General features: G+C 46.4%; 1 protein-coding gene across 5 annotated transcripts in view; it reads left to right on the top strand.

The window, feature by feature from the left end:
- Positions 1–14,269, top strand: part of CAMKK2 (calcium/calmodulin dependent protein kinase kinase 2) — a 50,226-nt gene that overhangs the window by 15,028 nt on the left and 20,929 nt on the right. For all 5 annotated transcript variants that reach the window (XM_035097988.2, XM_035097991.2, XM_060269883.1 and 2 more), the window contains 4 exons: positions 3,515–4,097; positions 8,773–8,820; positions 9,255–9,308; positions 9,769–9,820. In XM_035097988.2, coding sequence (XP_034953879.2) covers positions 3,564–4,097; positions 8,773–8,820; positions 9,255–9,308; positions 9,769–9,820 — 688 coding nt within the window. In that variant the 5' untranslated portion in view covers positions 3,515–3,563. The remainder of the gene's footprint in view (positions 1–3,514; positions 4,098–8,772; positions 8,821–9,254; positions 9,309–9,768; positions 9,821–14,269) is intronic.

Raw genomic sequence — 14,269 nt, 5'->3', positions numbered from 1 at the left:
TCAGAGGCCCTGGATGCTGAACCACATTTGCCAAATGAATTGAAGATTTGATATAAGGATTGCTCTAAATCAGAATCCCAGTATTGAGCATCTCGAGATGAAGCGGGCGAGGAGATAATTTAATACTCGTAGCATGTTACAGGTGTCATTTCCTTGACCTGCAAAACACAGGTGATAGAATCTTGTCTAGCCAAGTGGGAAAACGTATATTTTGTACAGTCATACTTGTGTCTTGCTAACTGATTTACTGATTCGCTCTCTTAGGGGTGTAAAAATTGTTGGTATAGCATCACATGTGCTAGATAACTAGATTTTGATACAGGTGTAGTGCAAGATTCCCGGGAACAATGTGCATCACCCTGGTCCAGGCATGTCCAAAGTCTGTTTCAGGGGCCTAATTCAGCCCCTGTGGCAGTTTATTTCCTGGGGTAAACCCCCCCCCAACAACTTCAATCTTAGAAAAAGGTCAACAAGTTTGGTCGGCCCCCACGGCCCTTCACCTCATCAAATTTGGCCCTCTTTGAAAAAGGTTTGGACACCACTTAGTCTCTCCCTCTAGACTTCTTTTCTATGGGCAGTCAAGGTGGATGGTCCTTCCTCCGTCTGCCCGAAGCTGTGTCCCTTTCAGCTGCCCTCTCCACACCTCTGCCTGGTTCACCAGGTTTGCTGAGTTTTCCAGGGGTCTTTAGAGGAAGCCACAGAAGAGCCCACCCCTAGAGTAGGCGGCTCACTGTCTCTCAAGATAAATCTGTACTCCATAAAAGTCCCGTGACTCAGGCTGAAACATGGGGGCTGACTTATAAAAGAGCAGAGGGCTGTCTGTCCTGCCTATCATAATTCAGAAACAGTGTGCCTAAGAGATCACATTAGTGCAGACAGCACTAAGACTCCATCCCATACTCACTAAGCTGAGATGCCCAGCCTCCAGGGCTGACCTGAAGTCTCCAGCCTTTCCTGACCCCCTCCGAGTAGCTGGGGGACGGCTTGAATCTCCAGGTGGGCAAAAGTGCATTAAAAAAAAAAATTAAGAAGGCTGTGTGTACAGCTTACAAGCTTCAGCCTGGCAGGATCCAACTGCAATTGCATACACTTTTTCCCCCAAGGGGGAATCTATCTGTCCTCTGTTTCCTCCTCTCCTCTCCCAATTAACCTCTGTCTCCAGGGCTCAGTGGTGGGAGAAAGTGCAGAGGAAGTATCAGCGCCCCTAGGTCTCAGGTTTGCCCTCTGAATTTTCAGAGTCTGGGATGCTCCTGACCGGCTTTTTAATTTCTGTGTGTGCTGAAGGGTGTAATCCTGCAAACCTTGAGTCCCTTTAGGCTGCTGTTATCTCTCTCTGGTGCTTGGATAGTGTATTTTTGGTCCCTTAAGAAGCGGCAGTCAGAGAACTGAGTTTGCTGTTGGTGGGTGTGAATGTATTCCTGCTATGAATTACATTGCCTTTTCCCGCTTTTGTTTTAACATGCCAAATGAAACAAGGGCAGATGGGCAGAATGGAGGGTGATGGCAACCAGCCATTTTTACTTTAGGGGGAAATGGTTGCATTTCATGCATATTATTTGGTACCACCCACCCACCCACTCCATTTAACTGACATGGAGCTTCTGTTATACTGATTTAGAGTTGCTGGGCCAGAGGGCACCGCTTTAACAGGAATTTTAATTTTAGATAAGTGTCTCTCTAATTTTAACGACTGCCTTTCCAAAGTGTTAAGTGTGACAAGAAAGGGGGGAAAGTGTGGGCAGGGGAGGAAACAATTGCATGTGATCTGCCTTCCCTATTTCTGCTGGTCATCTTTTGACAACCTGGGAATTTCAGAAAATAGTAGTTATTTCAGAAAATAATAGTTATTATAGCATGTCTTCACTGTACTTTAGGGAGAAATGGTTTTATGAAGTGCATGGTGACTAAGAGGGCATATATGCACATATATGGGGCATACAGTACGTCTTAGTAAAGATGATTGCACCATAAATTGCACTATAATTGCACTGTCAAAAGCTATCAGCCATGATAGTTAAGAATGGAGCCTTCAGTCTTAGAAGCAGTCTACCTGGGATAGGGTTGCCATATTTTTAAGCACCCCAACAAAATTGTTAAGCTTTTTTGGGGGGGAAACCTAGCCCATAAACAGCTTTTTGAGCCGTTTCCTCTGCTTTTTTCATCATGTTGCCATACATCCGGGTTTTTCCTGACATTTTGCCATTTTTACACCCGGAGAATGACATGTCAGGAATTTTTTGGGGGGAGGGGCAACAGATCCAGACTCCAAGGAGCGCATCATTCACCTGTGTAGGCAGAGCAGCTACTCAATTTTCTGTTTTGTGCCAGACAGCAAAACAGCCCGGCCGGTCCTGACAGAATATAATTATTTTGTGCAATTATCTGCATTCCTTGTCCTTTATTGATGTGAAGGTATGCATTGTTTGTTAAGATTAATGCTTACATTCACACATCATATATAGGCCGTAGGCTGTATAAGATGGTTCTTTCTAAGTTATTTTTCAGCATTATGCATGTGGTGTAGAAATAAGTTGTGCAACCTGAGCAATCTGGCTTCGTTTTTTGAATTTCCCAAGTGGTCAGGGGATAGACTTCCTAGGTTTGTTTTGGGGACTTCCAGTTCCCCTCAGCCTCGGACAGCATGGTCAGTGTTGTAACCCAGAAATGTCCAGAGAACACAGCCTCCTCATCTCGGGAAAGATCACAAGCTGTGGTTTTCTTGGTTGACCCTATGGGACAGGAATGGGGGATCTTATTCAGCCTGGCGGCCCCAGACACCTTCTGGGAACTTGTGGGTGAGCAGGGCCACAATCCGTAGTGGGTGCAGCAACAAACATAAATGTCACATTCGTACAGTAGTTTCTGGAAACAATGCCTTATGAGGAACGACTTAGGGAGCTGGGTATGTTTAGCCTGGAGAAGAGAAGGTTAAGGGGTGATATGATAGCCATGTTCAAATATATAAAAGGATGTCATATAGAGGAGGGTGAAAGGTTGTTTTCTGCTGCTCCAGAGAAGCGGACACGGAGCAATGGATTCAAACTACAAGAAAGAAGATTCCACCTAAACATTAGGAAGAACTTCCTGACAGTAAGAGCTGTTCGACAGTGGAACTTGCTGCCAAGGAGTGTGGTGGAGTCTCCTTCTTTGGAGGTCTTTAAGCAGAGGCTTGACAGCCATATGTCAGGAATGCTTTGATGGTGTTTCCTGCTTGGCAGGGGGTTGGACTGGATGGCCCTTGTGGTCTCTTCCAACTCTATGATTCTATGATTCTACACAGAGAAACTATCCTTCAACCAGGCAGGTGTGAGTTCAAAGACACTTTCCAGCCAGGCAAAAACATGTTAGGGGTTTGATGGGTGGGGGAGGTGTTGCCTTGGCCCTGAGGGTTTGCAACCCCTGCTGTGGGACTTGCTCTTTGCTAAGGCTGATGCTGTCCAGCAAATCCACCTGGTCATGTGGGAGCAGAGTCCTCTTCCATCCTGCTAATTGTTTTGCTTCTGTTTTGACCCAGCGCACAATGGATGTAGCTGCCCCACTGGGATGAAGCTGGCCAGCGCACCATGCCAACATGCGTCTCCAGCAGGCCTGCCACTGCCAAGAGGCTTGTTTCCCACAATGAGCTTGGCAAGCAGCAGGAGGCTGCTGGCTTTCCGCACTGCTTGCAAGCCCTGAAGTCGACCCAGTTGGGCGAGATGGATTCCTTTGTGGTGGTGACGGAGTATGACCCTGCTTCCAGGCCTTTGCAGGACAGGCGGGACGAGCAGGAGGATGAGGAGCCCATGGAGCCCTGTGAGGAGCAGCTGGTGGCGCAAGACCCCAGAGGATTCGAAGAGGAGGCTTTTCCCGGAGGTGCTCTGGGGGGGCCCTTGCGAGAGACAAGGGAGCCTCGAATCAAACTGAACCTTTCAAGTCGCAAACTCTCTCTCCAGGAAAGGTCACAGTCCGTCCAGTCTCCTGGTAATGGCGAGGGCGTTAATGGACGCTACATTTATCCTTCTCTTCCTTATTCCCCGGTCACATCTCCACACTCCTCGCCTCGTCTGCCCCGGAGGCCAACGATAGAATCCCACCGAGTTTCTATCACAGGATTGCAAGTAAGAGAAGTGATTAGGTATCTCTGACAGTTTCAACAGTGGGTTGTGTGATTCTGTAAATGACACCAAAGTATTCCAGGGAATTCTGTGCTAGCTGCAGAGTATGTGTAAGCAGACCCTCCAAGGGCCCCTATTTTGCAGGGACTGTCCCGGATTTACAGAAGCCATAGGATGTTGCTATTTTCATTGGAGAAATGTTGGAGGGTGTGGAGTTCTGCAACCCCCAAGCCAGGGAGATAAGCTTTAGAAGACAACCCAAGGCGGCCCTGTATAGGGAAGTTTTTAAATGTTTAATGTTTTATTATGTTGGAAGCTTCTCAGAGTGGCTGGGGCAACCCTGTATGGGTGTGGTACAAATGATATTATTATTATTATTATTATTATTATTATTATTATTATTATGGAATAGGACATGCCTATTTTCATCGGAAAAATGTTGGAGGGTATGTGTGAGGTGTTATTGGGAATGGCTGGAAAGCTTCAGTGCATGTTTTGTAGTATGATTTCGGAAATGTAGAACATTTGATTTCAGGATTTAACCAAGAACTTCCTTTGCATTGTTACATTAGCGCAGCTTGCAGAGTTCTCACAGACTTGTAGCACAAAACAGATCAATCTAAGTCCATCATGTTGTTGTTGTTTAGTCGTTTAGTTGTGTCCCACTCTTCGTGACCCCATGGACCAGAGCACGCCAGGCACTCCTGTCTTCCACTGCCTCCCACAGTTTGGTCAGACTCCTGTTGGTAGCTTCGAGAACACTGTCCAACCATCTCATCCTCTGTCGTCCCCTTCTCCTAGTGCCCTCCATCTTTCCCAACATCAGGGTCTTTTCCAGGGAGTCTTCTCTTCTCATGAGGTAGCCAAAGTATTGGAGCCTCAGCTTCACGATCTGTCCTTCCAGTGAGCACTCAGGGCTGATTTCCTTAAGAATGGATAGGTTTGATCTTCTTGCAGTCCATCATAAACAAATGGAAAAAAGGGGGAAACATATTTCCTCTTATGCTTTCAATCTGTACCAAGAAAGCCCCTCCACAATGACATAGGTGTGTCGGAGGGCTGCACTTCCTCCCTTGTTTAATCAAGTCTGAATTGATACCCCACCCAATCAGAATGTTCTTTTTCAGCAGCCCCCCAAAGCACTCTGTGATGGTGGGCAGGGTGCTGTGAGGGTCCTATATACGCCATGTAATTTGAAGCCAAACTGCTCGTGAAGGGGGAGCGGAAGACCTCCAATGCCTTACACTGTCATTCTGGATACTGTAAAGAGCAAAGATACGAGGATGCTTTTCTTCAGTGACTCTTATGAGAGTTGAATGGATGGGGTGGGATCAGGGGCGTAGCAAGGGGGGTGCGGTCTGCCCCGGGTACCCCCACTGAGGGGAGTGACAAAATGGCGGGTGGCACTCACGGTTGGGCTTGCAGCGCGCCCGCAGGTTCCACTCTGTCCACCCACTGCCTCCCCCCCCAGCTGTAGGGTGGCTGAGGCCCTGTGGCGTGCCCTGTCCCAAGGGTGGGGCATGCCCCGTCCCATCCCTCCCTAAGGGCGCCGCCCCCCATTCCTATTGGCACCGCGCCTCCCGCCCCTATGCTGGAGAGGCTTCCTCTGCCACTGGGTAGGATCATATTAGCACAACCTTTGCCAACCTGGTGCTCTCCCAGATGTTTAGGACTACAAGTCCCATTATCCCCAGCCAGCCAGCATAGCCAGCAATCCAGGGATTATGGGAGTTGTGGTCTAATAAAACTGTTCTAAAGTGAAAGGGAGGACAAAACCTTTATGTGTTGCTGTAGATTAGTTGAAGGTTTCTTCCAGCTTCTGAGGACTTTTCAGTGGGGCGGCGTTGGTGGACTTGAGCCCCCAAATTCTGCCCTTTCTTGCTGTGATCCAGAGAACCGGCCCCATCTGCCTGAACCACTGTACAAATGAATTATCCCTGGGTTTTGTGTTCACTGCTGTTATTGTTGCAGAAGGGATGTGCGAGGTTGGCGGTGGCGGTGGGTGGGGGGAGAAGATAAACGAGGAAGAAAATCAGATGCTCTTTGCAAAGCTATATATGGTGAGAACAGTGGCTGATTAAAAGCAGAGGTGGATGGCAGTTATGTATTAGAGAAAGAAGATGCACTTATGGTAATACAGCTCAGCTCCCAGCGTGGAATCTCTGCATGTTTTATGCAGCACATGGAAGGTTTAGTTGAGCAGGCAAGGAAGAAAGGGGGAGGAGAAGTCAGGAGGGCCTGGATCTATATCAGCCTTTCCCAAACTGTTGCCCTCCAGGTGTTTTGCACTACAGCTTCCATCAGCTGGCTTGGGCTGAAGGGAGTTATAGTAGTCCAAAACATCTGGAGGGGGGCCATCTTGGTAGAGCCTGACCCCAAGTTTTTCATCTTGGTTCAAGGAAAAAATAATAAGTAAAGGAAGAATTCCTGGGTGCCAAGATCCTTGTTTGGGGCAAGCACTCTTTGGTGTGAGAACCGCAGCAGAGATTAAAAATGGCAAAATATGCAACAATGTAAAGGGTGGAAATATAGGCTGTTTGACCTTTAAAATATGCCCTTGTGAATCCCAAAACTTCCCTCTTCCCTTATCTTTGAAAAAGACCACGTTTGCTAAGTTAAAGATGGTTTACTTGCAAACTCTCTTAAAGTCATATTGATGTGTTTTCCATACAGAGTTCAGAAAAAGTGGCACAGGCAAAAAAAAAAAATTGGCTTAGTTACAGAGTGGTGAAAGTTCTTAAATTATTGCTATAGTGGCTTGTGAGAGCCATGTGGCGAAGCTGGAACAAGCAGCTTAGCCTCTTCACACACTGAGCTCAGGTAGACTGGCAGGGGGACAATAAGCTTGATTACCTAGCCCCCCCCCTGCAAGATGAGCTAAACCTGGCAGGACAACTTACTCTCTGGTCTTAACCCCTTCATGCATTAGTTAGACTTAAGCATGGTGGTTATATGAGGCTGGTTATCCCACATCATCTTTGCTTATCCCACATTTTGAACAGTGGTGAATTGTGTCCATGAATAACAGAGGGATAGCTGGTGGTGATGAAGTCTTTGTATGAATACTGTACGTTCTCTTTGCCTGGTGCCCAAGATCTCCCTTGAGTGAATGGCAGGCCATAAACTTAAAACATGATAAAAGCTGGTGGCTTTTCGTTTTGAGGGTCGATGCTTATAACGCTGGCAGGGAAGACTTGACTTTTTACAACTCGTTTAATTCTGACTGCCTCAACGTTCCTCCTCCGCTGTTGTATGGCTCAGTTTGCTCATTATCTGTCTTTCGTCAGCCTTGGGAGTTCCTTTGCGGCCAGAGAGATTGCCACCTCTTCACCCACTCTCTGGCAATAAAACTCAAATATTATTGCTAGGAACCGAAGGAGATTTTCAAGTGGCAATAAAATACAGTAATGGCAAATGGTGTTTTATTACCCAAATAGTACAGCGTAAGCCACTGAGTGTATTTTTTACCTCTTCTCTGCTTCTGTGGATTTAACGCGATACCATTTTGTGGGATTTGCCACAGAGAGATCTGGGAATTGGCCGTGCTAGCTGAAGCTGATGGGAGCTGGAGTCCTAAACCCCTGGGGGGCAGCATGTTGAGCTACCCCACCTTACACCAAGCCTTGGCAAGGCTCTCCACCAGCTTTCTGCTGCTGAGCCAAAGGCTGGAGAGGTCAGCTGACAAGGGACTGGCTGGTCCTGTTAGCATTCAGGAGGATGCTGAGAGGCGCTGCTTTTCCGTGAGACGGCTAGATGAGGACACAGGCATGTGCTTATGCAGAATGAGAAGAGGTTGCTTGATGGAGGTAATCGAAGCAGATTAATAAGCAATTGGCTGTACTAGAGACTTAGCAAATATTTTCCTCCTCTGCAGCAATTTCCTAATGAATCCTGGGGTCCTAAAACAAACCAAATTCATTCACATCATAAAAACACACAGTACGCAACAGTACTCAATTTTTAAAAAAGTAAGTAGCAGTAAAAAACTTCCCATGCGTTTAAAGCACGTGTAACACTCATTTACAATAGGTGGATTTCTCCAAAGTCCTGGGAACTATAATTTGTTTAGGGTTCTGGGAAATGTACCGGTAGCTCTGGTAAGTGAGGGAAACTACAATTCCCAGGATAGGGGGAATTATTATATATACTAGTGTATTTCAGCCCATTCAATAACAGGTGCTAGAACATCCCGGGGTTCGGGTGGGGGGAGGGAGAAGCAATCCGATCCTCTGCTTCTCCCTCCCCCCGCCTGACAGAGACAAATGCCGGCTCTGTTGGGCGGGGGGAGGGAGAAGCCGAAGACTGATCGGATCTTCTGCTTCTCCCTCCCCCCCACCTGACAGAGCCGGCAACCCCGCAGTGGGGGCTTTTCGCCGTTTGCCTTCCCCCCCAAACTGTTTAGTGCTTGATAGACACTTTAAAATTGACTCAGGAGTTGGGCTCAGGATCCCAACTGACTGTTCTTAGCACAGAATGGAAAACAGAGCAGCGGGAAAAGAGTGATGGAATCCTGAACAGTTTTACTTCACACTGTAACATTTTGTTGCAGGTTCCATTTCTAATGACCATTGGCTTCTCCCATCCCCAAGTGAGAAATGGATCAAAAGTAAATGCCATCCTTTTGTATTTTCAGCATGTGCTTGGCTTATTTTGCTTCCGACTTCCTCTTTTCTTTTAGGACTGTGTGCAGCTAAATCAATATACGCTGAAAGATGAAATTGGAAAGGTGATTATATTGTTTCTATCTCCGCAGATCTGTTGTGTGAGTATTTGGGCTGAACCTGGAATTTGTACCAGCCCAACACATTTGTGTGAGAATGAAGGTTATGAAAGGTCAGCTAGTAAAGCAACACCCAGATTCAGCCCTCTAGTTCAGAGGCCACCAACCTTCTGGGACCAGGGAGCACATTTCAGATTTTGAGAGAGTGCTGTGGGTGACAGTCACAAAATCACTCCTGGGAAGAGGGTGGCATGACATAATGCAAAATACCCTCAATGTAATAGCTTTAGTCCTTGTGTTTTGCTTGGTGTGATTCCTTTCCCTGCAGAATCATAGAACTGTAGAGGTGGAAGGGTCCCAAGGGTCATCTAGTCCAGCCCCCTGCAATGCAGGGAGGCAATTTGTGTATGTTTTGATTTGGTTGTTTTGTATTTCCGTAGGGCTCCTATGGGGTTGTGAAGCTGGCATACAATGAAAATGACAACACCTACTATGTGAGTAACAGTCTCTGAGCCGGGGGGGGGGGTGGGCAGTTGACGGCAATGGAAGTGGGGAGTCCTTAGGGAACTCTTCAGCACCTGTTGCTCTCTTGTTCCTGACCCATTTCTTATCATCAAAGTTTATATGTTCTGCTCTTCAAAGCTCAAAGTTTTCAATCCAGCTGGATTAGAAATGCAACTTTACTTAACTTTTAAGAGGGTAGAATAGAATAAAGAGGTTTGGTACATGTTTTAAAAGGATTGTATGTGAATATTTCATAAACATAAATGTCTCTAAGAAATATTAGTCTATTAAGTTGCCAGGTAGACAAGTTGGCCCTAGCGCTTCTGCTTATTCAGGTTGCCAACTTACTAAAACCATGTTTAAAAATACAAAATGCTTTTTAACGGTGACACGCTGACCCTTTCCTGTGTCATCTTATTGCGTGTGTGCCTGTGTGGATTTCTCTTGCAGGCAATGAAAGTGCTTTCCAAGAAGAAGCTGATGAGGCAGGCGGGATTTCCACGTAAGTGAGGACTAAAAGAATGTGCTGTCCAAATGCTTGCGTTGGCCTTTCCTAAGGCTTTGGGATAGGGGAGGGCAACACAGTGAATGAATGAAGTGGGGAGAGAGAAGGGTGGATCTGTCTCCCAAGTATTTATGCTAGAAGCACAGCGGAAGATCATCCCCTTTGCATGTCGATCATCCCAGGTTCCGTCTCCAGCATCTCCAGGCAGGGCTGAGGCAGTTGAAAACATGGAGAGCTGCAGTGAGTCAGTCCAGACAGTTTGAAGCTAGATGGACCAATGTATACAGCAGCTCCCCATAACCTCCCTTTTGTTGGCGTCTGTCTTGAGAGACAATGGAGTGCGCCTTTGGGGGTGAAGTCAAAGCACAGAGTTAGCAGCACTGAAGTGACCTCCCTGGGGTGTAAGCCTGGGTAGTGTGCATGGAGGTCCTGGGCTGCCCAGATGTCAAGACCCCCCCCCCTGGCCTCACTGATGTGTTCCAAAGGAAAGCAGAGCAATATATTTGGCACCAGCTTGGCTGCAGGAGTTGCCAGGAGACATACAAGGCACCATCTTTAGGCACTCACACTCTGGATTTGTGGAGGGTTTACTCCTGAGCCTTTTCTTCTCCCAAAGATATCCTGCAAGGCAGCGGAGGTTTAGGATCTGAGTATTCCTTCTCCTAGATGGGTTACCTTCCCAGCTTGATGAGCCCCTTCTGCCCCAATAATCTCTGAATGAGATAATTATAGTCAGTGTTGTTGTTTTTTTGTTTAAGGTGCTGATACTCTCTGTTGTTGTTTAGTCGTTTAGTCGTGTCCGACTCTTCGTGACCCCATGGACCATAGCACGCCAGGCACTCCTGTCTTCCACTGCCTCCCGCAGTTTAGTCAAACTCATGTTCGTAGCTTCGAGAACACTGTCCAACCATCTCATCCTCTGTCGTCCCCTTCTCCTAGTGCCCTCAATCTTTCCCAACATCAGGGTCTTTTCCAGGGAGTCTTCTCTTCTCATGAGGTGGCCAAAGTATTGGAGCCTCAGCTTCACGATCTGTCCTTCCAGTGAGCACTCAGGGCTGATTTCCTTAAGAATGCATAGGTTTGATCTTCTTGCAGTCCACGGGACTCTCAAGAGTCTCCTCCAGCACCATAATTCAAAAGCATCAATTCTTTGGCGATCAGCCTTCTTTATGGTCCAGCTCTCACTTCCATACATCACGACTGGGAAAACCATAGCTTTAACTATACGGACCTTTGTCGGCAAGGTGATGTCTCTGCTTTTTAAGATGCTGTCTAGGTTTGTCATTGCTTTTCTCCCAAGAAGCAGGCGTCTTTTAATTTCGTGACTGCTGTCACCATCTGCAGTGATCAAGGAGCCCAAGAAAGTAAAATCTCTCACTGCCTCCATTTCTTCCCCTTCTATTTGCCAGGAGGTGATGGGACCAGTGGCCATGATCTTGGTTTTTTTAATGTTGAGCTTCAGACCATATTTTGCGCTCTCCTCTTTCACCCTCGTTAAAAGGTTCTTTAATTCCTCCTCACTTTCTGCCATCAAGGTTGTGTCATCTGCATATCTGAGGTTGTTGATATTTCTTCCAGCAATCTTAATTCCGGAAGGGCTGGGTGAATATCGATATATTGTGGGAAACCAGTTTGAAGTGCATTTCACGATATTGGTTTCATAGTTTTGCACGTGACAATATATAGCTCAAAACTGGTTTCAAGTCCATATCGTGATATTTGTTTCATAATTTTTGACCTGGCAATATATTGTGAATCATGATGTGTGTTGTGCAAAAATCACAGTATGGGGAAAACCGTGAAGGCAGCCAATGCCTCCACATGGCCCCGTCCTGATTTCAGACATTGTGATATATATCACAATGTTTAGCCATTGATATATCACAGTGTTGAAAACCAGATATCGCCCAGCCCTAGTTCTCACCACGAAGTTGTTACAGTAAGTGCCACACTTTTAACATTTGCGGGGAGGGGAGGGTGCCTGTACTGCGAACCCCTTGAGTACCCCCACAGAAAACCACTGATTGTAATGTGCTGTAGATGGTGCTGCCCTTGAAGACAGTCCAAAAGCTGCAATAGTGCAGGATGGGGCCACCAGAAGCATGATTCGGGAGGATCTGCGATGGTTCCCTGCTGTGCTTCTGGGCCCCATTTTGCTTTGTTGTTTAGTCGTTTAGTCGTGTCCGACTCTTCGTGACCCCATGGACCATAGCACGCCAGGCACTCCTGTCTTCCACTGCCTCCCGCAGTTCGGCCAAACTCATGTCCGTAGCCTCGAGAACACTGTCCAACCATCTCGTCCTCTGTCGTCCCCTTCTCCTAGTGCCCTCAATCTTTCCCAACATCAGGGTCTTTTCCAAGGATTCTTCTCTTCTCATGAGGTGGCCAAAGTATTGGAGCCTCAGCTTCACGATCTGTCCTTCCAGGGAGCACTCAGGGCTGATTTCCTTAAGAATGGATAGGTTTGATCTTCTAGCAGTCCATGGGACTCTCAAGAGTCTCCTCCAGCACCATAATTCAAAAGCATCAATTCTTCGGCGATCAGCCTTCTTTATGGTCCAGCTCTCACTTCCATACATCACTACTGGGAAAACCATAGCTTTAACTATACGGACCTTTGTCGGCAAGGTGATGTCTCTGCTTTTTAAGATGCTGTCTAGGTTTGTCATTGCTTTTCTCCCAAGAAGCAGGCGTCTTTTAATTTCGTGACTGCTGTCACCATCTGCAGTGATCAAGGAGCCCAAGAAAGTAAAATCTCTCACTGCCTCCATTTCTTCCCCTTCTATTTGCCAGGAGGTGATGGGACCAGTGGCCATGATCTTGGTTTTTTTGATGTTGAGCTTCAGACCATATTTTGCGCTCTCCTCTTTCACCCTCATTAAAAGGTTCTTTAATTCCTCCTCACTTTCTGCCATCAAGGTTGTGTCATCTGCATATCTGAGGTTGTTGATATTTCTTCCGGCAATCTTAATTCCTGCTTGGGATTCATCTAGTCCAGCCTTTCGCATGATGAATTCTGCATATAAGTTAAATAAGCAGGGAGACAATATACAACCTTGTCGTACTCCTTTCCCAATTTTGAACCAATCGGTTGTTCCATATCCAGTTCTAACTGTAGCTTCTTGTCCCACATAGAGATTTCTCAGGAGACAGATGAGGTGATCAGGCACTCCCATTTCTTTAAGAACTTGCCATAGTTTGCTGTGGTCGACACAGTCAAAGGCTTTTGCATAGTCAATGAAGCAGAAGTAGACGTTTTTCTGGAACTCTCTAGCTTTCTCCATAATCCAGCGCATGTTTGCTATTTGGTCTCTGGTTCCTCTGCCCTTTCGAAATCCAGCTTGCACTTCTGGGAGTTCTCGGTCCACATACTGCCTAAGCCTGCCTTGTAGAATTTTAAGCATAACCTTGCTAGCGTGTGAAATGAGGGCAATTGTGCGGTAGTTGGAGCATTCTTTGGCACTGCCCTTTTTTGGAATTGGGATGTAGACTGATCTTCTCCAATCCTCTGGCCATTGCTGAGTTTTCCAAACTTGCTGGCATATTGGGTGTAGCACCTTAACAGCATCATCTTTTAAAATTTTAAATAGTTCAGCTGGAATATCATCACTTCCACTGGCCTTGTTATTAGCAGTGCTTTCTAAGGCCCATTTGACTTCACTCTCCAAGATGTCTGGCTCAAGGTCAGCAACCACACTACCTGGGGTGTACGAGACCTCCATATCTTTCTGGTATAATTCCTCTGTGTATTCTTGCCACCTCTTCTTGATGTCTTCTGCTTCTGTTAGGTCCTTACCACTTTTGTCCTTGATTATGGTAATCTTTGTACGAAATGTTCCTTTCATATCTCCAATTTTCTTGAACAGATCTCTGGTTTTCCCCATTCTATTGTTTTCCTCTATTTCTTTGCATTGCTCATTTAAGAAGACCCTCTTGTCTCTCCTTGCTGTTTTTTGGAAATCTGCATTCAGTTTCCTGTATCTTTCCCTATCTCCCTTGCATTTTGCTTGCCTCCTCTCCTCCGCTATTTGTAAGGCCTCGTTGGACAGCCATTTTGCTTTCTTGCATTTCCTTTTCCTTGGGATGGTTTTTGTTGCTGCCTCCTGTATAATGTTACGAGCCTCCATCCATAGTTCTTCAGGCACTCTGTCCACCAAATCTAAATCCTTAAACCTGTTCCTCACTTCCACTGTGTATTCATAAGGGATTTGATTCAGATTGTATCTTACTGGCCCAGTGGTTTTTCCTACTTTCTTCATTTTAAGCTGGAATTTTGCTATAAGAAGCTGATGATCTGAGTTACAGTCAGCTCCAGGTCTTGTTTTTGCTGACTGTATAGAGCTTCTCCATCTTTGGCTGCAGAGAATATAATCAATCTGATTTCGATGCTGCCCATTTGGTGATATCCATGTGTAGAGTCGTCTCTTGTGTTGTTGGAAGAGAGTG

Source organism: Zootoca vivipara, chromosome 17 (assembly GCF_963506605.1).
Source record: "Zootoca vivipara chromosome 17, rZooViv1.1, whole genome shotgun sequence".
Taxonomy (NCBI): domain Eukaryota; kingdom Metazoa; phylum Chordata; class Lepidosauria; order Squamata; family Lacertidae; genus Zootoca; species Zootoca vivipara.
Note: the sequence above shows the minus strand (reverse complement) of the source record. Positions and strands in the feature narration are given on the sequence as shown.